The sequence below is a fragment of the Anas platyrhynchos genome, chromosome 1 (genome assembly GCF_047663525.1).
Source record: "Anas platyrhynchos isolate ZD024472 breed Pekin duck chromosome 1, IASCAAS_PekinDuck_T2T, whole genome shotgun sequence".
In the NCBI taxonomy this organism is placed as follows: domain Eukaryota; kingdom Metazoa; phylum Chordata; class Aves; order Anseriformes; family Anatidae; genus Anas; species Anas platyrhynchos.
In genome coordinates this window covers 129,641,873-129,668,114 of record NC_092587.1, presented here as the reverse complement: position 1 = coordinate 129,668,114, position 26,242 = coordinate 129,641,873, and the positions used below count along the sequence as shown (strand labels likewise).

The 26,242-nt window shown below is 40.1% G+C and overlaps 1 protein-coding gene across 2 annotated transcripts in view; it reads left to right on the top strand.

The window, feature by feature from the left end:
- EGFL6 (EGF like domain multiple 6) overlaps window positions 1-24,367 on the top strand; it is a 46,969-nt gene extending 22,602 nt beyond the window's left edge. For both annotated transcript variants that reach the window (XM_072029298.1, XM_027447751.3), the window contains 5 exons: window positions 6,284-6,610; window positions 17,414-17,494; window positions 19,550-19,636; window positions 22,264-22,529; window positions 23,725-24,367. In XM_072029298.1, the coding sequence (XP_071885399.1) occupies window positions 6,284-6,610; window positions 17,414-17,494; window positions 19,550-19,636; window positions 22,264-22,529; window positions 23,725-23,820 (857 nt within the window). In that variant the 3' untranslated portion in view covers window positions 23,821-24,367. The remainder of the gene's footprint in view (window positions 1-6,283; window positions 6,611-17,413; window positions 17,495-19,549; window positions 19,637-22,263; window positions 22,530-23,724) is intronic.
- The last annotated feature ends 1,875 nt before the right edge of the window (window positions 24,368-26,242 follow it).

The window sequence follows — 26,242 nt, the reverse complement described above, 5'->3', positions numbered from 1 at the left end:
AAAGGGTCCAAGCCATTTCCACATCTGGCCTCTATCTTGCTGCAAACTATTGCTCTTCTCAGGTTCATGTGTTTCCTGATTTCCTATTGTGCATTGAAAAACCACATTTCCCTCACCATATGCTTCAATGTGTATTCCAGCTTTTATTTAAGAAAAGGGTCCCACATGGTTCCATCAGCAATTAAGATTTCTGGGGAAAAATTATTCTATTTTTAATTCACTTTTCTTGCAGGAAGCTACAAAATAACAGGAAAAGAAGAAAAAAAAAAAAAAAGAAGAAAAAAAAAAAAAAAAAACAGCACTAACTTAAAGCCTACAACCTTCAGGCATTACTCTAGAGAGCAATGGCACTCTTTTTATTGCCCAGATGGACAGAGGTTGCTATTCTTGATTATGCTTTGCTGTATATCTAAATGGTAATACAAAGCCATGACAGCTCTCTCCATCCCTCTTATATTAATCAGGTTTCTGTTTTTGCCCATAGGTTAAACTCTAAAACCTACGTATGATTTGCTTTCTTATTAATAACTTGCAAGTTCTGAGAAAATTTGGGGTTGTCGCCATAACATTTCAAAGCTTAAAAAGCCATTCTTGTCATAATACTGGTCAGGTTCTTATGATTCAATTCATTATGGAATCAAATGCTGCTGTCATCCCTTAATGAATAATGCTTAAGATCTTTTCATCCCACATGTCCTACTGGAAACATTTTAGTCATGAAGTAAGTCCAGTCGAGTATTATGAACTTGCACTGATTTCTCAAAGCATCCATCCCCAAATAAGATGACAAAAATTTTAGAAATTAAGCAGGTGATACATATAGCTAGATGATGGTGCTTAAAGAACATAACAGTATAGAAACTGTGTATTAAACTATGTATTAAAACTTTCAGAATCTCTTATGACTCTCTAAAAGAAGCATCCTTCATTATGTCTAGGACATTTTAGAATGATTTCTGAAATTATCCTTGTGATTTAATCTGTTCTCACATCTCAGGACTCCCCCTACACTACACAAATCTGTATCTCTTGTCCCCTTTCTATTTTTTATATACAGAAGTTACAAAGGGAACTACAAAAGAACTTTTAAGCCAGTCTCTTAGGCTTGTCTCTCACCAGATTTTTAAACCTATTGGTAGGTGTTAAGGTGGAAGCAGTGTGGTGCCTGTCAGAGTACAGAGTAAGGTATCTCCTGTTGCAGCCCTCTTGGATTCAGAGCCCTAGTCAACAAACACCAGCTGCAGTAGCAGAGCGCGTGTGAGGAAAACAGATTACCACCTGCTCCTCTTCTGTATCATCCCCAGTGCATTTCCCTTTACATAGTACAGTACAGAGACAGGAGGTTGACATCTGTTCTCTGTATTTTTTACAAGTCAACTTTAACAACTTAGTCATTAGACATCCCATCCCAAGCCATTTCAGTGGTCTTGTAGTCATGTCCTGCATCTGATGTCAAAAAAGATTTACTTCTAGCCCTCAACCACCATTTGCCTTTGTTTTCTATCACTTGCTTTAATTCCCTCTGATTCAAAGAGATAAAATACCTTTGGAAGCTGAAATATTTTTGTACTAGGACTATAAATACAAACTGTAAAAACAGGAGGTCTTAATCTGCATGCTTTCTGATGGAGGGTGCATAAAAAGAAGCTGGGATGAAATGCACTCCATTCCTTCTCAGTTTCTAAAATTCTCTGTGCAATCACATGAATGCATAAATGCACAAACGTTTGTGACCAACACCCATGTGTTTATATAAATGTCTGGGGTCAAAGGGTCCTGAAAAATCATTGCCTCAGCTGTGGCACTCCAGACTGTCAAAGAGGGCAAGCTGTGCATTCATGCAAGTCCACTAGGAGTGGATTCTGCAGAACAGGCTCAGTTTTAGGTGTTCTATGCTTACATTCATTCATTCCGTCTGCAATTTACTGGTAGACATAAAAAGCCCTAAATCCATACCTTAGGCTATTCTACAGCTGAATGCAGATTAAGGTACTCACGATATATCCTAAACTTGGTGTCTAGTCCCTCTTTGTCCACAAATGTAAGTGTTAAAATTTTCATATTTCCATCAGCAAACTGCAGTCTGCAAGCAAGTGGGGATTATACTCATTCATTCGCATATTTTTGTCACTTCCTGTCAGTTGATTTTCTACACTGCTTAGTGTTGCACATGCAAGGAGATTGGTTTTCTGACACCACAGAGGTTATTATGTTGAGCTGTAAGAATTTTTCATTTTGCTGGGAAGACTTCAAAGTAGAAACTAAAATCAGATGTTCAGGTTTGCTGGGCAGTCAGTCTTGACTTCCATAGCCTATTTATTAACAGCCTGCAGTTTCTTGTTACCGATTGTTGAGAGAAAATTTGTTTGGAATTAATTCTTCCTGATAATTTTTACTGCTGAATTCTGAGCTTAGACTCGAGTACCACAGCAGCTGAATTACATACATCCTTCAGAACAACATCCTCCAGAGGAAAGGTGTATTAGTAGTTTACTTGCAAGTATCTGGCAAGCAATGCTACAAGTTTTATTCAAATGCTAAGAAAAACAAAATCCTCATTTTTTATTTATTTTATGTCTTACTGGCATTCATTTATTTTATACTTCCAACTGCAGTCTCAGAAGATCTGAACACTCCAGTGAGCTATCCAAGAGGGTCTGATTTTGCTCCTGGCATGCTAAACAGAAAATGTAGTTGCATTTACCTTGAATAAAATATGACAAATCCACATTGATTAGGATTATATTAGACAGAAATTAAGTTCAGGGAACTTTCCTCTTTTCCTACTAGACTACAGTACCATTCTATTAAGTGGAGTTTTTTCTTCTGCTCCCTTTGTCTGTATGAGAAGAAACACACAGAAAAAAAAGTATCATCAAATCATAGAATATTCTGAGTTGGAACAGATCCACACAGATCATCGAGTCCATCTCCTAGCTCCACGCAGGACCACACAAAAATCAGACCCTATGTCTAAGAGCATTGTCCAAATGCTTCTTGAACTCCAGCAGGCTCAGTGCCATGACCACTGCCACTGGGGAGCCTGTCCCAGTGCCCGACCACCCTCTGGGTGCAGACCTTTTCCCTAACCCCCAGCCTGACCCTCCCCTGTCCCAGCTCCATGCCGTTCCCTTGGGTCCTGTTGCTGTCCCCAGAGAGCAGAGCTCAGCGCCTGCCCCTCCGCTCCCCTCGTGAGGGAGCTGCAGGCTGCCATGAGGCCTCCCCTCAGCCTGCTCTGCTCGGGGCTGAGCAAGCCAAGGGACCTCAGCTGTTCCTCATGTCTTCTCCTCTAGACCCTTCACCATCTTCGTTGGGCCTCCTTTGGAGGTTCTCTAATAGTTTTATGTCGTTCTTATACTGAGGCACCTGAAACTGTACCCAGTAGTTGAGGTGAGGCCACACCAGTACATAGCAGAGCAGGACAATCCCTTCTCTCGACCAGCTAGCAATGCCATGCCTGATGCACCCCAGGATGTGGTTGGCCCTTTTGACTTCCAGGTCACACTGTTAACATATTCAACTTGCCATCAAGCAGGATGGCAAGCCTCTCGTCCTCCAGTCTGTCCCAGGATGACTCTGTTCCAGGTGCAGAATCTGGCACTTACTCTTCTTACATTTCATACAATTGGTGATTGCCCAATCATATAAAATTTAGTACTACTCAGTGTTACAAGTCCAGTCCATCTATCACAAAATACCACTACAAAGTTTTTATCACCACAAAGTAAGGAGCAAACTAGGAACATATTTTTGCCCTGATAATACAGTCATTAGACAGCAGAAGCAGAGGGAAATAAAAATAACTGACTTTCCCCACCAATTGCAATTCAAAAAGACTTTAGGGACTTCAGTATCAATACTGATCAAGAATCAAAGATAAGCAGTGCATGTGGCTGTTTTGACCCATTGGTGGAAATAGCCTCCATCTATGAAAGAGCTTTTGTACATTACATTGGAGCTATGCAGCTCTTATTATTTCTTAAGTACTTATGGGCTTAAACTACAGAAGGCTCTCAGTAGCATCTGACATGGTTGTGCTATCATACTTACCAGTCTCTGTTCTTAACCCAAACAGATTCAGGCTGTGGCCAGTGCTAGTGGGCCGAATATTTAATTGCATACTGACTGGTCATGTCATAGCAGTCATGAAATCCTGAGTTAATTCAAACTGCCTCATTGTCCCAAACCCCAAAGTCCATTTTCATGTACTTTAAACACCAAAGACATTGTCTTCCTCAGTAGTTCTGATACTTAGTGAGGGACTTCGTTAACTCAGTTGGAATCCTTATGGCAGAAATAGATCATCTTCTAAACTGGAACTCCTCAGATTTACCTCTTCCCTAGAACTTGCATTTTTGTCATACTAAGTCTTCCAGCCTTGGTTTCTGCACAGTAGTGTTCTTCAGCTGATATTGAGCAGCAACTGATATTGCTGATAAAAAGCAGTATCTGCAGTATTGCCATAATTTCTCCTTTGAATTTACTCTGTACTGTACACGTATTTTGAACAAACTGATCCAAAGTAGTCCTGGCTTTAATCCTCAGTGATGACTTGTCCATTGGCACCAAGAGCTATCATTTTCCGTCAGATGGCAGAAAAGTACATCTGGAAGGGATCCTAAGAGATCAGTTTGTTCTTTCGTTCTGAGGCAGATCACATCCAGCATATTAGTGACAGATGGTAGTCTAACATTTTTTTAAGGCTTTGAGTGATACAGTTCAAGTAATCTAAGTAGCTTGCTCCTGTGTTTTACTATCCTATAGCAAGGATAGGAAGCAAGTGCTTCATAATATGCAACTGAAATCTCCCCTTGTGTTATGCAAACTGATAATTTTCCTATCTTAACACAGAGAACAGCTGACCAACATTGTGCCTCAAAGGAGCAATTTGCACTGCTACTGGGTCATTTACTGGCAGAAAATCAATCCTGGCTCCCTGCACCCATAGAAATGAATCTTCAAATGGGTTCCTATTAAAAATAGTCCCTCATTCAAGCATCCCAACATAGTTTGATAACTGTAGAGAGAATAATGGAATTTAAAAAGAAATCACAGAATCGTCTAGGTTGGAAGAGACCTTCAAGATCACCTAGTCCAACCTCTGACCTAACACCAGCAAGTCCTCCACTAAACCATATCACTAAGCTCTACATCTAAACATTTTTTAAAGACCTCCAGGGATAGTGACTGAACCACTTCCCTGGGCAGCCTATTCCAATGCCTAACAACCCTTTCAGCAAAGAATTTTTTCCTAATATCCAACCTAAACCTCCCCTGGCGCAACTTTAGCACATTACCCTTGTCCTATCAATAAAAGGCTTAAACCTTGAAACAGTACCTTGACAAGGAGAGCATGATGTGAAAATCAGGACTGCTATGTAAATGTTAAAATATCCTCTTTCCACTAACGGTTTTGAAGTTTTCTGCCTGGATATAGAGGATATTTGACTTCATTATACTCTATGATGGACCAAGAATGAGGAAAATCCCCAAATCATTTTTTTTTTCCATTTTGAACAATCTTTGTTGACTTTTACCCCACAGAAGTTTTTCACTTCTGCCAGCCTTTGTGTTTCTGAGCAGGATCAGAAGTTGCAAGATACTACAAGGCTGGATTTCCTTTTAGTACTTTGCACTCAAAAGGAATCATAAAACAGTAACAATCTCAGAAAATTGTATATTTATGTTCTAGTCCATCACTGAATTGCAAGAAGATAATAATTTGGAGTTCTCAGATGCCTCTCTGAATTTTGGAGGTTTTATCCTTTAGACCTAAATGAAATGTGATGAATCAGTTTGATATCTCTTTTCTCAAAATATGTTCTATTTCAGTGTCTTTCAGCCTTTGGTGCAAGAAATGTTAGGTCAGAGTAAGTTCTCTACTATGAGGGAGGGTGTTGAAGCCATGAGCAGGTTTTCCAGAGAAACTGTGGGTGCCCCATTCCTTGAGGTGTTCAAGGACAGGCTGAATGAGGCTTTGAGCAATCTGGTCTAGTGGATCAGGAGTGTTGGAATCAGATGATCCTTAGAGGTCCCTTCCAAACCAAACTATTCTGTGATTCTATGATTCTAAATCAAACAGCCTGTTGTCTGTACAACAGAGGTAAATGCATGACTAGTGCGTTCATATTTAGTTCTGTGCAGAGCTGAACTTAAAGGTCACAGTAGAGAATTTAACTGTTTAGGTCTATGGATGCTGTAAAGAACACCGGGGTGCCATTTATGAATGTGATTGCTGGATGATTCATTAGGCCAACATTTAATATTTTCTTCTTGGTTCTAGTTATCCCTGAAAAGTCAGTGAAGGAAATTCCAAGAATCCCTGGAACAGCTAAGGACACAATTAAGAAACTTCTTGCCCATAAAAACAGTGTGAAAAAGCACAAAGTGATCAAGAATGTGATCCCAGAATCAGCAATGACACCAGCTTCTAAGACCCACTTGCAGTCACTGGACTATGAAGGCGGTATTGATCTTGGTGGGAGCTACACCATGAAAGAGAAAGAAACTGAAGTTACTATAGAAGAGGCAGAGGAGACAGACAAGGAAGAGAATGAAGATTATGAGAATCAGATTGACCATGAGCGAAGTCTAAGAGGAGATGTCTTTTGTAAGTTTCTCCATTTTTATACTGGTTTTAATGCAAATATTTATATAAACACTAAAAAAATAGTCACCAAACATTATAGCTATTTTATCCTAATTTACTTGTAGAAAATGAATCTAATATAGGTACTGTGAGATTTCAGGTTGGAAATTAGGAGAAATTTCTTCTCAGAAAGAACTATCAGGCATTGGACTGGGTTGCCCAGGGAGGTGGTGGAGTCACTGTCCCTGGGGGTGTTCAAGGAAAGGTTGGACCTGGTGCTTACGGACATGGTTTAGTGGGTGACATTGGTGGTAGGGGGATGGTTGGACCAGGTGATCTTGGAGGTCTTTTCCAACCTTAATGATTCTAGGATTCTATGAAATTTAGTGAATCTTCCTTTTTAGAGGAAACAGTCACTGTCTGCAGTCAATGTTGACAGAAGGGAGTGTGCCATCCTGACAGTCACTCTGCCAGCTGTTCTTTCACAGCAGCTTACATGTAGCTTTTCCTCATTTCCTTCATAGAAGCCCCAATAAAAAAGGATATTTTACTGTTTCATTACGCATGAGACAACAATTAGATTTGATTCATTATAGGCATATTCATCATCCTAATAGTATGCATTGTTCAGAGGAAAAACATATTCTATGGTGTTCTTGTGTTTCAAATAATGTAGACTATACAGTAGGCACCACTGTTGTTCATAGCATTTGCACCAGAATAATAATGTCGTGAATCACCAGAGGGTTTTTTATCCCTTTTGTTTACATGCAAGAATTTATTTGAATGGGCACATTTAAAACATTTGATGGTGTCTGAGCAGGTATCTTGCTGCTTAATTTCTGACACTAGTCATTTATCAGGAAGATTGACATGTTTCCTTAGTCCACTTTCTGGTGTTTTCTTTCAATCACTGTGTTGTATGATACACATTTTCTTGCCATGTTGTTCTCAGTTTTCAAATGCGTTTTAATTTTATTTTTATCTGGCTCATTCAAATATTCTTTAAGGGGGTGGCAAAAACGTGCAATATGAAAAACGCATCCTGTTAATCATTTATTCATGATACTTTTTCTTCTCCAAAGCATAGAAAAATAATAAACATTATCTCCCAGTAATTAAGATTATGCACCATATTTCATAATGATATAAATGAACACAAATGGAGTTTAAGTTAGAACTCAAGTTGTTGCTATTGGATTCAAAAAAACACATGCACATGTGTTCTTAAAAAGGAAAGATCATTTTAAAGTCCTCTAGAAACATGGTCTGTAATACTGCTATTGTAGGAAAGCCAAGAACAAATGCGATTAATCATTTAAATACATTTGAGAATACAGACTTCTTTGCCCAAGGCACTATTCTCATAAAATTGCCTTTTTCTTTTTCTTTCTTTTTTTTTTTTTTTAAAAAAAAAAAAAAAAGTCAATGGAAATTGGTCTGTTTCAGTTTAGGCTAAGGGTATAGCTTAATAGTGCTTCCCCAAAGTATGCTAGAGAGCTGATAAACAGAGTAAAGTCAGGTGTTTGTTCACCAATCTCCTCCCTTTCTGCAAATATTAACAACAGTGACTGCTTGTGGCATATTTCAAGTTTGCTGACAATGCCAAACTGGGGAGAGCGACCTATAAGCTAAAGGGCAGCGCTGTCGTTCAGAGGGACCTGACAGGCTGTTGCAATGGGCTGACAGGACCATTGTGAAGTGCAGCAAATGCAAAGGCAAAGAAAAGTGTCATGTAACGTTACAGATGTGGACTGCCTGCTTATAAAGAAGCTTTGCAGAAAAGGACTCGATGGTATTGTTAGATAAATTGAAGAATGTGAGCCAGCAAGGTGTCCTTGTAGCCAGGAAGGCCAGCCACACCCTAGGCTGTGTTAGCAAGGTAATGAGCAGATTAAGAGAAATCATTCTTCCTTCTCTTTGGCACTTGGGAGACCACACTGGTGCTGTACCCAGTTTTGGGCTCCCCTTTACAAGAAGGACATGGACATACTGGCATGAGTCTGGCTGTGCTCCACCAAGGTCAGGGACTTGGAACATGCAGCATATGAGGAGAGGCTGAGAGCCACTGGCTTCTTCAGTCTTAAGAGCAATGGAAGGTTATGGAGAAGGAAAAGCCAGACTCTTCTTGAAAATATAAAGCAACAGGACAAGAGGCAATGGATACATGTTGGAACAAAAGAAATTCTGATTAGTTATAAGGAAAGTATTTATTTTTACCATGAAGTTGGACAAAAATTGGTGCGGGTGTGCATGCAGGTTGTGAAATATGCATCTTTGAAAATACTCACCATTTGACTGATCTGGGCCTTGAGCAACCGCCTGATCAGCAGGTCAGACTAGGTGACCTACTGAGGTCCCTTCCGACCTATATGATTTTATGATTTTTTCTATTTTTTCAACCTAGCATTTCAAAGTAGTATCAAAAATAGTGTTAGGTAGTGTGTGTTGAGCTGCACACTATGTAGACCTTCCTGTTCTGGAAGACACTTAAATGCTTCTCTAATACTGTAAACATATAAAGTCACAAATCAGGAAGCAGCAATATTTCCAAAGTACCCAAACAGCTGCCACCTAGCCACATGCAAAAATCTGTTTCTGCATGTCAGCTTTTAGCAAGATCAAATGGTGAAAATACTCAGAACTTACTTCCCTCCTCAAGTCCTTCCTTGCACAAGAAGAAAAGCCCAGGATGGGATTAATAAAGAAAGTGAAGAAAAGATAAATAGAACTCACTCATGGTGGGCCCTTGGCCTACTGAGGGTCCTCCTCTGACATTATGACTGTCAGAGGCAGGAGGCAATTGGATGCATACAGGCCAACACAAAAAGAGAACTGCAAAATACTGAAGTAAACACACACATACACACACATACCAGCCTGAGGAATTATGTTTGTGCTTCCAACTGATAAATTAGGAAGCTCAGCTGGCATGCAGGAGACCCCCTAATTCAAAATGCGTATTGCACAGACAGCTGGGACTGTGCACCCACATTGCTTTCTTCAGTGAATATCTTCACCTCCAGGCTTTGCTCAATCTCAATTTTTTGTGAAAGGTTTCTGGCTCATGGTGCCATGACTCAAAAGCTGATGTTCCTGTGAACACTACTTTTCCTCTGGCCAGCTACACCAGATGCATTTGCTAAGCCCAGCCTACCTCCTTACCAAGGTAGCAGGGGCTGGAACTGAAGCCAAATTGGTGTTTAAGTTTTCACTGGATGGCAAGCTAAGCCTGGACCAGCTTTACCATACTGGCACAGCCAAATACATGTGAGAGTCCCAGATAAAAGGGTTAGGAGACTTACCCATTCTCTCACAAGGAAACACAGTCATGCTAATTAATCCAAAGCTGGTCATACTTTTGCAGGATATAGGGAGAAAGTGAACAGAAACCAGTTGCAATGTATGTGGCAACTTGTGTTAAGACTAGGTTCACAAGTACTCAATCTTCTTCATGAAGAAGATTTACCCTCATCAAGACTGTGTTTGTCAAGATTTCTGATTTCAGATTTCTGTAGGGATGGGAGCTATTCTTTCAAAATAGAATTCCAGGAATGTTGTTGATCTAGCACTTTTAGGGACATAGTACTCTTAGTAATTATTCTAAATAAAAAATCAAATATTAATAAATAATACTGTTATAAGATACCGATACTTCTATTCAAAATTCTGTGTCATAAAGGACTGTGGGATTTTTCACTTCCTTGGTTACAAAGGGAGTATAACGGATAATAATAATAACAATAATAATAATCCAAGACAGCCCTCCTATTCCTTTCTGCCTTTCTGTGATACATGGATTAATGGATTGAGGGAAGCAGCCCAGACAGCTCAACAGGTTTATTCTGTAACCTGGTTGGAACGGCTAGGAAAAACTGCCAGAAATTGTAAACCTGAGTATGGTCACCATGTTTGGTTAGAGCTCAGGGCTTTGCCGGTTGATATAAGAGAACGTACTGACCCGTACTGGGCTGTGTGACCCAATGCAACTGCAAAGGGTCAATCATGTAACCTTCCTGTTGAATACTCACTGCCATGCAGTTTGGAGTGGATTCATTTCCAAGTTTCCAGTTTGAATAAGGGCACACCAGGAAAATCCTTTGTCCACAGCAAAAGCTAAGTCAAGATAGCGCACAAGAGATTTTTGTAATGAGGTTTAGTGGGGTTCATTTTCAAGGACTTTCTCAACCAAGCCAGAACATTTGAATACCATATGCCTGGGCTAAGCAACAGCTATCTGTGGCTACAAATCTCTATGAAATTGCTTCTACAACTGACGGTAGTGACTATGACTATTATTGCTTCAAAATATTAAAGCATTGTGATTTATCTGCATTTTTCCCCTACTCTCTTTGTTCTAGTCATATTTGACTGGAATTTTAAATTAGTAATGTAAGGGATTTATATGGTGAGCATGCCAGTGAGATTTTACTTTGCCGGGGGAGCTGACAGAAGATTTGTGTGCTTCTATATACAGGGAAACTACTCTGGCCAAGATGTAGTTTCATTAAGTATGTGAACTTTATTTATGGCTTTCTGTTTTGATCCCAACTATGTATAGGACTTAAGGTGTCATGCCATTTGCATTTTTCTTTCAGGTTGGGTTGCAGGTATTAATTATGTTTCCTTTCCTTTTAAATTGCCATATGCCATTCTTGATCTTTGTTAATGTACTAAAATTTAGACAGTTCATGGGTTTAATTGATTGAACGTCTGGCTTTAAAATCACTTCATTTCTAATGGTATTGAATAATCCTTTGGAGTACAGGATTATCTCAAACTTACAGCTGCTAATTTTACACATCCTTTTTTTTCCTCCTCTGCTGATGTGTATTCAGCAGTGATTCCTTTACTACCACATTAAGTTCCTCTGTACAATCCCCTGAAGTATCCACACTGCATTTGCCTTTTGTATTATTAAAAATTGTATTGTTTGTCTTCCAGGAAGGGGAGTTAATTAGGAAAAATGGATAGTTCACACTTTTCAGAGGTCCTAATTATTATTTTTAAATTCGAGCATTATTTTATCATGGTAACTTTACAACATCTTAAATGTATGGGGAGCCATAGGGAAATGCTGTAGAGAAAAAAAAAATAATTTAAAAAAAATATATTAGGATTTAAATTATTAAAACAGGCTGAGTATCAAAATGCAGGATGTATATGAAAACTTCTGCTCAGTTTTTTAAAAATGTAGTAGTTTAAGATAGCAGAATACAGCCCTCAACATTTATGAAATGTCAAAATTATGGTTATCTGTGAAAACTTTTTTTCTTCTTACATTTTTATACCTTTTGATAGTCTTTAATGACTTTAAATGTGTGTTTTCCTTGGGTTCTTTACCTTGTTCAGTGTGAAGGAGGAATCTGTCCTGCTGTGCAGAATAGTTCAATAAACAGCACTCTGTCCTACTGATTGCAAAAGTTGCAGATGCATAAAAAATGAGGCAAGGGCTGCACAGGGAAGGGGGAAAAAAGGTTGTCATTCCATGTTCTGAGTAGTGTTTGTTCCTTATTTTCTTTGTGAGATGAGATCCTAAGGTCTGATTTCCCGAAGTGATAAACACCCACAGCTACAGTTATTAACTCAGTAGGAACTGCTTTTAAATGGTGGTATAAAACACAATGGACATTGAAATGTCAAATCCCAGATGTCATACTCTGAGTATGCACACCTAGCAAACAAATCAACTTCCTGGGCTCCCTAAGAGTCATACGAGAGTTAATATTTGTAAAACACAAGGGTATAAGCTAGCCAACTGTGTTAATTACCAAGCTTCTTCCTTTGATAGCACCAAGAATGATAAGGAGGTTTTTGCTTTCTGGTTCATTTGGCAATAATGTAAGTGGGCTGCTTATCTTTTGGATTCTAGGCTCTTAATTCTGAACAAGAGAACTCTCCCAGTTAATCAGGATGTTGGCTGTTAATCTCAGTCTTTTCTGATAATTAGACCCCTGTGCAAGCAAATCATGATATACTGAATGTATAGGAAGCTAGTCTTCATTTTACTACCTATTATATTGTTTGACTTTTTTATAGTGCCCACTCTGGTTTTCTGTTTGTTTTTGTTTTGTTTTGTCTTGTCTTTCGATGAGCTTTGAACATCAGACAGCAGTGATAGACAAGAACCATTATTGTGAGAGTTCCCACATGCCACAGTTGTAAACACTTTGGGACTGTGTATGTTAGAATTACTAACAGTGAGTTATTTCTCCAAGATTTTGTGTTATTTTTACATTTAGACTAACTAGACTACCTAGGCAAAAACAGACATAGGCATTTTCCAGGGGATGGAAAAAACAGCCACAGCAAAAAACAAAAATGTACCACATTCCCCACAACTAGCTTCTTTAAATATTTGGGTGCCTGTATTCCTGCTGTATGTCTGTTCTTCCAGTATTGTCGCCTCAGGATGCTATGGGTGATTTATAAGTATAGACCCATTAGCAGGGAAAAGAAGAATAAAGCTTTAAGGATAGCACATGCGTTACTGCAGACAAAAATAAAATAACTTTCAAGCTATAAACCAAACTATATTTTTTTCAGACAAAATATTATTTCCAGGAGTATTAAATGTACTGTAAGTAATCTTATATACAGTTGTTGGCAAAGCGGAGAGGTGAAGCCAAGTGCACATAAAGGAAAATCTGTCCTTTAGTACCAGAGTCACTTAGTGGTGTTCTGTTCCTGAAGCATGTCCCTGAAACAGTGCTGCACAGCTATTGTACTCAACTTCTGCTCATTGGGTTTGGGGTTTTTTGGGTTTTGTTTTCACTTGGGCCTTGTAAAATTGCAGCTTATCCAAGCAGTGCATTTCCAGATGTGCTCCTGAGGATTTCCTGTTGCTATTGTGATCTCATTATCCTTTATTTGACTTGTAGACTGACTTGAGGGTCTGTCTACATGATAGTTTGCAGGTGGACCTGAGCTCACTCCAAGCAATCTGAGTGCAAGGCAGCTCCAAACAAGTCAAGTAGTCAGAGCTGGTTGCTAACAAACCTGTTCGACAAGCAAAGGGAACTGCTGTCTGCCTGCATTTCGAGGAGGACACTGCTGTGCAAAAGGATGTGTTTGAACCTAACTAGCTCTTTTGCTACATCTTGTAGTGGTGGTCTGTCACCTTTCTTTACTTAGCTACCTGAAGTTCCCCTGACAGGGGGAATGGCTAAAAGGTGGCTCTCAAAACTGACCTGTTTCTTTATGTGCAGCTCTCCCTGGAAGCCTGTTGTTTTTAAAGTAGAATTCTGAACTTCTTTTATCCAAATTTCATTTCTAAATTTGTTTCTAAATCCCCTTCATAGCACTCTATTTAGGCATGTTTGTATTAGGGCAATGTCTGAATGCTTCTTTTTACTTTCTCAAGTGTTTTCTGAAGGTATTCCTAAGAAGTGTCCCCATGACTGCAGTCATGTCATCAGTTATTTCAGAGTCGGTTTAAGTCAGCCCTATTATTTTTATGCAAGTATGTTCCTCGGGATTGCTTCAACCATCTGATCTAGCTGGGACTGTTGCATTTTGCAGGAAGTCTCTTTCCTAGACACAGTTCCTGCAGTCAATACAATTGACAAGCTGCACCTGAGGTGACTCGAACCGAGAGATTTCTTTACCTCAGAGCAGGGGCATTACTCAGACACATGTCACAGGCAGCAACACTGACTTTCTTGCAGACCCAGGAGCATGTGTCAGCAATAAGATGACTTTTCTCAGGAACAGAACATCACCAATTTACTTACGCCCAGCTTGTCAGGCACTCAGAGGCACAGCTCCTATGGAAATTGGTGGTAGTTAGTTATACAGGTATCCCTGAGGACCTGGGCATTAATTCACTCTGCCATTAATTCCTGCTCATAATGTTAACCCATCGTAACTCATAAGAGTATAGTGATGGCAGCAGCACTAAATAATGTGTAGCACCCTGGTACAAAGGGGTTTATATGTAACTGGAGATAATATGATAGCTAGTGCTGCGGACACATTGGTAGGGGGTACCAGCAGTACAGAAAGAAAGGGTGGACTCTGCTGCACCTGAAGTGGGACTTAAGTGAGCTTTTGTTGGTCGGAGTGTGTTCCTATGGAATAGGAGACAAGGACTCTCCGGAAGGCCTGCATTTCTCCAAGCACCACTGGAACGCAGAAGAGCTGAAAAGTGCAAGCCTAGCTCCTGCCTAGGACTTAGGAGGGACAGACCTTGTATTCTGGTTGTGTCCCATGATGGTCCAATGTCAAACGTAGGCACCTTCCAAGAAGTAAGACTTCTTGAAAACGTTTCTGTAAGCTGAAGCATACAGTTTCTCATAACTCGCTAGTGATATCCTCCAGTAAGTGGAGAACCTGACTATACTGCCTGACACTGAAAGCAAAAATAGATTTGGATATAAAATTTTACTCTTTTTATGTACATGACATTTCTTCACTGGAAGCATTTGCTGCACACAGGTACACCTGCATGTATATCCCTCAAGTGAATTCAAGTGTAATTCAATAACTTTGTAAATAAATCATTCTGGCAGCTGCTATCTTCTGTTAAATTGCTCTGGTCTTTCCAGAACTGTTCATATTTTAATAACTTTCTTCATTTTGGCAAGGCTTTTCACAGCCTGAGCCTCTTTCACACAGCAGGAAGACAAGTTTATGGCATGACAGTAAACTTAACACCTAAGCACTTTGCACATATTCTTAAATCTGTATATGTAGACATATATTAATTTGGAGAAAGATATATTAATCTTCGCCTTAAGTAAGAATATTATCCAGGTGATTTAAGTAGTCGTCCAGGTGAGGAGAAGGCTGCAAGGGCAACAAGAGGGGACACGCTCCTGGCAATTCATCAGAAAGCTCATAAGATTGCATGAGTCTCCTTTCTTGGCTCAATTCAGTCCCTCTGGAACTGCCTCCAGGGTCTCGTCATTGCTGTGTGTTTTCCCTGGTGTACACATAGAACATTTTTTTACACTTTTGAGGGAGAAGAAAAGTTAAGAAATGGTATATTCATTATGGTACTAGGAGGCTCTGGTTTGCAGGGTTTGTAAGCATATTCTTAAACCTGAGCATGTGCTTACAACTTCTAATATGTTGGCGTACTTTGGTGGGAAGCCCTAGATAAGTGGAACTCACTGGAACAAACTCCCAACTGAATGAATGTGCATGTATATGAAAGTCATGGCTTCTAAAATAGGTGGCATTTGCAACTTCCTAGTAGCATGACTAATACAGAGCTGAGTAGAGAGACCTATGCCCATTTCCATAGCTCCTACCACCTGGCACTGTTGAGGAAGCCTGAGCTTTTCTTAGTGCTGCTGCCCATATGGCTGAAAAAGTGAACTTACATCAGGCTTTCCACTAGCACCTTTTGTAAGCAGTAGTCCAAAGGATCATCCTTCCCTCCTCCCTCCTTATACTTCCCATCCTTCCTTGGCCTCAAGTTGCACCAGGGGAGGTTTAGATTGGAAATGAGGAGACATTTCTTCTCAGAAAGAGCAGTCAGGCACTGGGACAGGCTGCCCAGGGAGGTGGTGGAGTCACCGTCCCTGGGGGTGTTTAAGAAAAGGTTGGACGTGGTGCTTGGGGACATGGTTTAGTGGGTGACATTGGTGGTAGGGGGATAGTTGGATCAGATGATCTTGGAAGGCTCTTCCGACCTTAATGATTCAATGATTCTTCTTGTATTCACAAGTATGTATGTGTCCATCACAGGTAACATCTGCATGTGTGTTTACAGCGGATAGAGTCCTCTGCCACTGAAAGTAGGTCTTCCATTGCCTTGTGTGATTAGTTACTTACGTGGGCACCACACAGAGTTGAGGTCATCTTTATTTTTAGTGTGCACACTTTTCCAGTCACCACTTAAAATAATACAAAAGAAGCTTAACCACAGAACTTCAAAAATACTTAGGCCCCAGGTTGACAATCCATGGAAAATAAGAGTTTGCAAGCTTCTTCTACCTTTGTAGCTCAACAGACATGAGAGGTTTTTTCTTCATCTCTCAGGCTGCAGCTGTTTTGTTTTTTTCATTTCTTTCAGTTCCTCCTTTAGTCTGATATTGTAGAGAAAGCACCTAACATTCCAACTCTGTACCAACTCTTCCAGTTTGGCACAGGACAAGTCAATCATTTTTTACAAAAGAGCTTGCTCAGGGTTTTCTACCACATCTGGCAATCAAAACATCAGGCTGTGCTTGCCAGCTGATGCAGGCAGTGTGAGGAAGATGCAGGGCAGTCACTGCACCTTTCCTTCCCAACAGACAGTAGAGCTCATGAGGCCTGCAGGAGAACACGTGCCCCAGGAAAGAGCATAGCTTTGGAAAAATCATCTCCTGGAGCTCCTATTACAGCAGCACAGATGTCACTCACCTGAACTCACAGCTGAGGGCCTTTGGTCCCCTAAAGTTTATGGCTTTTTACAAAGTTTCTCACGTTACCCATTTTTTTTGAGGTTCTTGTTTCCAAACTGCTGCCAAGCCATTCAGTCATTGGCTTTGCTATCTCATGGTGTTCATCTACAGCAATCAATACTTGAAATTTTTCAGCAAGAAAGCAGGTCATCGTGCCAAAGAAAGATCATGTGCAAAGATATTTGACCTTGCAAACCTTGCAAATCCATTGCCCACACGTTAGAAGGCACAGTGATGTGGAAATTAGCAATTTAAGAAACATTTTAATATTCAGAGTTAGTATCTAACTGGGGTTAGAAATGTTATTTCAGTGGTGGAGTGAAAAACACATACATTGAATTATTTAAATAAACTATGGCAACTGGTATAAAGGAAAAAAGTTCCATTTTCTGTTCCTGTTATGATTCAGCACTTGATGAGTTGTTTTCACCAGTTCCCCAGGGTAAAGAAGCAGCTGCCTTTGGCCCTCTCCTGGCACAGAGAAAAGTTCCAGTTTCGAGACCAGAGCAAGAAGGTACTTTATTTTTATTCTGTAATCTTTATTTTCCTGCATATTGCGTGGTTTCATAACAATCTGTATCACCTAAGCTTCAGAAACTCTTTAAAAGTTTTTAGCATAAAACAAAAGCTTAATGAGCATTTAGAGACAATATCTGGTGAATATCTGGCAAAACCTTTCTGCCAGTTCCAATGTGAGAATCTGGTTCTGTGTCCTTTTCAAAACATCCTTAACAGTTGATAAGACATCTATAGAATGTCCCCCCACATGGAAAAATGACTTGCAATTGAATTTTACTTATTTATTCCAGAGTCATGAAAAAATAAGGTAATTTTGATTACTTGCAAAATGCAGCCATGTTAGAGGAGTGCTGCATAGCACACAACCATATCCCAAAGTCCTTCAGCTATTTTATTTTTTTTGGTCTTGTAATCAACAGGAATGAGCATCCTCTGAACAAGACTGGATAAGTATTTACCCTAAATTTTAAATAGCCTAAATAAATTTATGATAGCTCCCAGTTCATCAGTAAGTTCTGTGGGTATCAGAGGAAGGTGATACTCTGTTCTTTTTCACATTAAAAAAAAAAAAAAAGTTGTAAAATCATTCAGTGGAACATACAAGGCCCAAGACCTGCCAATTTATGTACACAATTTAAATTTCTGACATGCCCTAGGAAACTACTTCACACATTTGCTAGCATAAGACTGCACTGGCTTCTGGTAACTATAACAGATTGCAGTGTCTCAGGTCAAAGCAGAGCATACAAGCAGATCAGGGAGCACTCTCACCCTCTCTCCTGGTGGGAAACAGTTTCTCTGCGGTTTTGCCAAAATCAAGTCTGTGACTTGATTTTAAGTCCTGCAGCCTTTCTGAGGTAAGTGGAGCTAGCAAGAAGCTAAAAACAGGCTTTGGACAGAATGATGAAGCTGACTGTAAGGATCTGATTACGAGAGCCAGGAAAAAAAAAAAATTAAAAAAAATCCAAGGAGGGAACTGAGAGATCATATTGAGCTAATGAATTTACAGGGTAGCAACTGTGGAGTCGCTCTGTGGAGTCATGAGCTAAGTGTGCAGGGGCTGAAATGTTGGGATTCACTGTAGCTGAGATTCATTTTAGGACAAGGTGGGTTTCACCAAAAAACAATGGATATATGATTTCAGAGCTTAAAAAGAAATTAAAAAGGCAATCACGCTGGCAGACATTTAGTGTGAGATAGTTGTTGTTGTTTATTTTGTTTTTGAAATCAGAAAGTAGTGCTTTTGAAAACAAGACTTAAATTTATATAGTAATGCTCTTCAAATGTCATGTCCTGCACTTCTCTGTCTCATGATAAAATGCATGAAAAGCACAAGAAGAATCCCTCTTTCTAAAGAAATTGAGATGGCTGACATACTGTTCTTAATCTGATCTGTCATGATGGCATTTTACAGTGTTTATTTCTTTATATATGATGCTTTTCATCTGCACAGTCACAAAGGCTGTGGTGTGCTCTGGATGATACATTTTTTTGCAGCGTGCTCTAAAGATCAACTGATTTGGGCTATTTCCAGCTCTGTATAATATAAATTGCGTGCTGAAGTAAAGGATTCCTCTCATGGGAGGACAACTTCTTTCTTTCAGTGGAATGAACTGGAGCTTGTGCATCTCAGCTGATTACAGCTACAGCAGTGTCACATATGGAGAGAGTAAAGCTTGCAAGTTGGCAGATCCTAAACTACTTATGATGTTGAGAGTTCAAAACTGACATCTCAGACTACACCTGGCAATCAGCAGGCATCCAGTATACAAAACTCACAGCACATAAATCATGTGCATATGGAAATTTGGCAGTAAAAAGTCACAACAGATATTTCTGTGAATTAAGGAAAGAATTACTACAGAAATTCTAGTGTTGTGGTTTTTTTTGCAATTTAATCTAGGTCAACACTATCCGAACTCAGATTGCACATAATTTTAGAATGACCTATACACTCATAACTAGGTGAATAAAAAGCAAATTATTTTTATCAGTACTTATAACACTCCACTTATCTCTGTGTCTCCATTGCCAATTTATTTTTTTCCAGTTGATTGCAGCTTCAGTCGAGGGGTCTGCGACTGGAAACAAGATACTAATGATGACTTTGACTGGAATCCTGCTGATCGAGATAGAGGTATTTAAATATCTTCCCTCTAGCCATGCTTTGATTTGGTGTCTCACCCCATCCAAAAAAAGGGGGCATGGAGGAGAAAATGAAATAGAGAATTAATTTTCCCATCAGTGGGTTTTCTTTGTAAAGAAATAATCATAAAATAGAGGCAGCAGAGAAGGCTGGGAGTAGAAGCTGCTTCTTTGAAATATCTAGTGGCAATTGGTACTTAGTAATTTCAACACAAGGGAATTAAAAGATGAGAAAAAAGATTAGAAAATAATAACTGATAAGAATTTCAAGGTACAAAACAATGGGAAACATATTAGCTACATGTTGTGTTGCTCCAAGGCTGGTAGGACCTTTAACCACATATTTGCCATTTAGATTGATGTGGCAGTCTTGCCACTCACATGGCTTAGACATAGCACTGTGATAGCTCAGAGATCTCAAACTCCACGAGACGAAATAGTGAAGGCATTCCTTAGAGTGAAGCAAGGGCAGGGTGCTACTTAAGAAAAACTGATACCTAATGTCCTGGTTTCATCCAGGATAGAATTCATTTTCTTCATAGTAGCTGGCATGGGGCTGTGTTTTGGATTTAGGTGAGAATAATGCTGATAACACAGTGATGTTTTAGCTAGTGCAGTGCTTACACAAAGTCAAGGACTTTTCAGCTTCTTATGCTGCCCTGCTAGCAAGGAGGCTGGGGGTGCCCAGCTGGGCACAAGAAGCTGGTAGGGGACAGAATAGCTGACCCAAACTGGCCAAAGTGATAACCCATCCCATATGACATCGTGCTGAATAATTAAAGCTGAGGGGAATTATCCAGGTGGTGCTGCCATTGCTCAGGGACTGGCTGGGCACCAGTCAGCTGGTGGTGAGCCATTGCATTGCGCATCAGTTGTTTTGATTATTCTTTTTGTTATTATTGGGTTTTCTTCTCTCCTTCCCTTCTCTTCTCCCCTTTTCCTCAAGGGTCCATGCTGGGACCAATACTATTTAGTATCTTCATCAATGATAGAGATAGTGGCATTGAGTGCTCCCTCAGCACATTCCCAGATGACACCAAGCTGAGGGCTGCCGTTGATATACTACATGGAAGGAATGTCATCCAGAGAGACCTTTACAGGCTTGAGGATTGCACCCATGTGAACTTCATAAAGCTCAACAAGATCAAGTGCACTTGGGTTAGGGCAATGTCCAGTACCAATACAGACTGGGTGATGAGTGGATTGAGAGTAGCCCCGATGAGAAGGACTTGGGGATAGTGGCAGATGAAAAACTCAACATGAGCCAGCAATGTGTACTTGCAGCCCAGAAAGCCAACTGTATCCTGGGCTGCAAAGTGTCCAGCAGGGCAAGGGGGGTGATTCTCCCTTCTGCTCTGCTCCTGTGAGACCCCACCTGGAGTGCTGCATCCAACTCTTCTGGGGCTCCCAACATGAAATGGACATGGACCTGCTAGATTAAATCCAGAGGAGGGCCACAAGGATGATCAGAGGGCTGGAGCACTTCTCATATGAAGAAAGGCTGAGCGGGTTGGGGTTGTTCAGCCTGGAGAAGAGAACGCTCTGGAGAGACTTCACTGTGGTCTTTCAATAAATAAAGAAGGCTTATAAGAATTACAGAGATTTTACCTGAGCCTATAGTGGCAGAACAAGGGGTAATGGTTTTAAACTGAAAGAGGGTAAATTTAGGTTGGATATAAGACATTTTTCATTATGAGAGTAATGAGGCCCTGGCACAGGTTGCCCAGAGAAGCTGTGGATGCCCCATCCCTGGAATTGTTCAAGGCCAGGCTGGCTGGATGGGGCTTTGGGCAAACTGGACTAGTGGGAGGTGTCCCTGCCCATCCTTGAGGTCCCTTCCAACCCAAACCATTCAGTGATTCTATGATCTTCCCGTGACCCAGGAAATGTTGCAGAAGGTGTTACAGTGGGAACCGGTGGATTCCATGGACCGCTTTCTCCAAGTCCAACATACAGGTTCTCTGTCTCTTCCCTCACAGTCTTTCCATCCCGTTTTTTCCTTGCTAATCCTTCCTCTCCTGCTCCTTGTATCTCCTTTCTCTGTCCTGCCCCCTCCAGGAAGACCTTACCCTGACCTTAACCCATTTTCCCAAACGTAGATCTGCTGATTATGACTTCATTTATGGGCCCAGATGTTTTATCCCTTTCTCTCTTTGTGTGTCTCGTTCATTCCATTGGTCCTACAGGATTTGTGGAATAAGCTGTCAGTTGCTTTATGAGTTTGTCATCACTACAGAGGACAGTGGGGAGAGTTTTGAGATAGCTCAAGTACTGGAAATGATCTGACCACAGAGGCACAGCAGCATGTTTCAAACTATTGCATTTGAAAAAAAAAAAAAGAGTTGATTTTGCCTTTGAAAGATACAGACAATTGCAATGCAAGGAAGAATGACTGTAATTGCCAGTGAAATATGAACTCATCTCCTTTGTAAACTGATCTGACTTCCAACAGTGCAGGCTGATTCCTTGTAAAGTATAATCCCTGCTGCTTTTCTCCAGTCTGATTTTAAATTATTCAAGTAACACAGCTTCTACTTATTTTCTTAGCAAAATTTTACTCAATTTGCTAATAAATAGCTCGAGTTGATTAAAGTTGTATTTTCTTCCTTTTGTTACAAGGTGATGGGTACTACATGGCAGTTCCAGCCTTTGTGGGCCACAAGAAGGATACGGGACGTCTAAAACTTCTCCTTAATGACCTCAAACCAAAGAGCAGCTACTGCTTGATTTTCAGTTATCGACTTGCTGGTGAGAGAGTGGGGAAACTTCGAGTGTTCCTCTCCAACAAAAAAACTGCTCCTGTCTGGGAGGAGAACAAAGGGAAAGATGAAAGGTGGAGAACTGGAAAAGTAGAAATATTTCAGGGGGCTGAAACAACCAACACTGTAAGTACAACACAGTTCATAAGCCAACTACCATAACCAACAGCTTAATTTCCCAATCCTGGAATGTTGCGCCAGCTGTTTTATAGGCATCACGTATTGGCAGTTAAAAGGCTTATGTGGAATGGGAAACAGGAATGCAGATTTTAGGAAGCAGAAAAGTTATTATCTGGTTGTAATTTCATAACTGAATTGCCCCAGTTGGTTAGGACACTAATGCCAGTAATTCTATCATTTTGTAAAAACTACATCAGACCATAAATTGTCACAGTCAAAATATATTTAATATATAATGCAACAGAAGACACATATATATCCCTGGAAAAATGAAAAATATCCCCATTTCATAAAAAAAGGATGCTCTCAAACCACATTATCCAGGCCATTAGTTCAAAAAGAGACATCATTTATTACCAAGAGCAGACAATCACCGTAGGAGCAGGACATGCTAGCCAGCAGGGAGCACTGTGCCCTGATGTATATCTGAAAACTACCTCAATCAGGGCTTCAGCAAGTTTCTCCTTGAAATTTTAGAGCTTGATTGTAATTTACGTGACTGAACGTCTTCAATGCTGTGCAAAGGGTTATGCGGCACAATTGAATACTGTGAGCATAAAGGAAATGCTAGACATTTTCAAGGTTCTTTGCACTACTAGAAAGATGTAGAAGAGCTGTTATGTAAATAAGAATCAGACTACAAAAAATAAAACATGGACATCCTATTCATAAAATAAACTTACTATATGTGTGTGTGTGTATATATGTTGCTATAACTAGTAACCCATTTTGTATATCGTAGTTAGATACATATGTATGTACCAGATATATATCCAGAGAGATGGAAAATGAATAATTGTAATGTCTTCAAGTAAAGGGGGGAACTAACATCACATACTGTGATAGTGTTACATTACTATAATAGGATTTCACTCAGTTTGCATTGTCTTTGTACAATGAAAATAAGTAATCTTATTAAATGAATCCATTTGGTGCTGTAAATCTGTGCAGAGGATTATCAGCCTAGTTCAAATAATACTCACAAATTTTAAAAGCTGCAAGGATTTGAGTCATTAAGTCTTTCCTGTATTGTAATAAAACATTCCTCAAATATAGCATTGTAACTAATTACTTTTAAAAGTTGCTAAATGGTTGGATAAACTACATTTTCACTGTTAATACATCTCTTTCCTTATGACAGATCACTTTTGAATCAGAACGTGGGAAAGGCAAAACTGGAGAAATTGGAGTGGACAATGTTATACTAGTTTCCGGTCTGTGCCAAGAAGAGACCTGATAATGGATATTTGAGTATACTGGATTTATTCCTATTTTAAATATTTACATTACTAGTAGTTTATTTTTTTTTATAATTTTCATTACAAAGAAATGAAAATATAAAAACTGTGCCTTGAACTTAATGCAGCAATGCAAACAAAAACTGATGTGCAACATGCAGAGAACACTTTTTAATGAATTATTCCAATACATGGTTTGAGTGAAGCACTACTGTATTTTAGCATTCAAGGTCAGGGTTTCTAAAGTATTAAAATGTTTGTCTAGCTTTATTACAAATTCTATATGCTTTCATTCCTTAAATCTCTTTTCAAGGCTTAAGTCTTCTATCGCTTTCCTCTACTTCACAAGAACATAAAGCAGTATTTAAGAGGATATTACTACTTCTAGTGATGTAATTTTAACTTCCTGATTAGTGTGAAGATATTAAATTTATTCAACAGGTAAGAGGAAAGAGAGAAGCTCTTTTCTGTCTTGACGGAGCTGAATTTTAAGTGGAATCATGTCTTTGAGGAATGTTTTCATTGCTAATAAAGTATTCAAGATACCTTATTTGTCATCAGTGTCTTTGAGTTACACAAACCACTGTTTAGAAATGATCCTTTTACATTGTTATAAACATGTAATGTTCATCACATACAGGCAATGTTACCAACTGGCATTGGAAAAACAACAACAACAGCTAAAAGAATGACCCATTATACTTAAGAAACCTCATATTATGTACTGACCTTCAGGAGCAAACTGAATCCAGGTTCCAGCTGGATTGCAGACCTCCTTTACCCCATAAAGGCATGAAACAACTGTTTTAATTTTCCAGTAGACAGGATGGCTTAGTGGCCTCACAATAAAGCTCCTTCTTACATAACCAACACACACACACACATATCTTTGTCACAAGTTCTTCGTGTGTCATGTTCTTCAAACATCAGCTAAATGGATGGAGACTACCTGCCACCCCCAGCAATGGGGAGGTAAGCAGAATCTTCTCCCACAGAGCAGGAGCTGACATCTTGCCACCCCTGCCACACACATGTATGCACATGTAGGTATGCGCCTACATGCTTAAGAGGGTCTGGAATCCAGGTTCCACCTTGTCTGACAAGAAGCTGAATGACTAGACTGTGGGGCAAAAGACCATCTTCTCTCTTGTGATGACTTCTGAAAATACCCAAATGTCCACATCCCAAGCAAACAGATGCCCATGGAGAAGCTCTAGTTCAGGCAACATTCAGCTAAATGTGTGTGATTTTCCTCTTGGTTAGCTCTGCATGTCTCCCTTTAGGCTGACTCCTCACTGTTTATTATTAGTGATGGTTTTTATTTCACTTCTTTTATGAAGAAGGGGATATCCAAAACAATTGAATAGACTTTGGGAGAGAAACACTAGAGAACCTGAAAGAAAGAATTCAGCCTACATAAATGTATGTTTTTTAACAAAAAACAAGTAAATCCAGAAGTTCCAACACGTTGTATGGCACCTATGAAGCAAGTCAGGGATGCTTGAAACGTTTCTTGTTACAACACAATCTTTTTGTATTTTGCACACGGCTGAAAAAAGTGTAAGCAAGATTGGAAATGTCAAGAAAATCTACAAAAGCTATATAGTTTGGAAATGCTTAATCTTTTAAAAAAAATGTTCTGCTTTATGAAATGAAATGTTCTGCTTTATGCTTAATATAATTGATCGCCTATTGATAACAGACTAGAGTGATGAGAACGGAAAGCGAAGACACCTTCTCCCATCCACCTTCTTCCACCTCCTTCCCCCAAGCAGCACAAGGGAACAAGGTATGGGGGCTGCAGTCAGTCCCTGATGCTTCATCTCCACCGTTCCTTCATGGTCACTCCCTGCCCCTGCTCCCCATGGCGTTCCTTCCATGGGAGGCCCAACTGAGCCTGCGGGGGCTGCCCACAGGCAGCAGATCTCCAAGAACTGCTCCAACACGGCTCCATACCATGGGGTCCATCCCCCAGGAGCAAACTGCTCCAGCACGGGTCCCCCATGGGGGGCTCCTGCATGGGCTCCTCTCCATAGGCTGCAGCATGGAGATCTGCTCCACCATGGTACACCATGTGCTGCAGGGGAACTTCTCTGGCACCTGGAGCACCTCCTGCCCTTCTTCTGCACTGACCTTGGGGTCTACAGGGCTGCTTCTCACTCTTTTTTTTTTTTTCTTTCTTTTTTCCCCTTCCTTCAGTCCACTCCCCCAGAGGCCCACCCAGCATCACTCCCTGACTCTGGCCAGCAGCAGGTCCCTTTTGGAGTGGGCTGGAGCTGGCTTTGGTCTGACACAGGGCAGCTGCTGAGCTCTGCTCACAGAGGCCACCCCTGCAGCCCTCTGCCCACCTCTGAGTCTTGCCACATAAGCTCAATACAGCTATCCTTACTGAACACTGAGAAAATGAAAGATCTGTTTCAG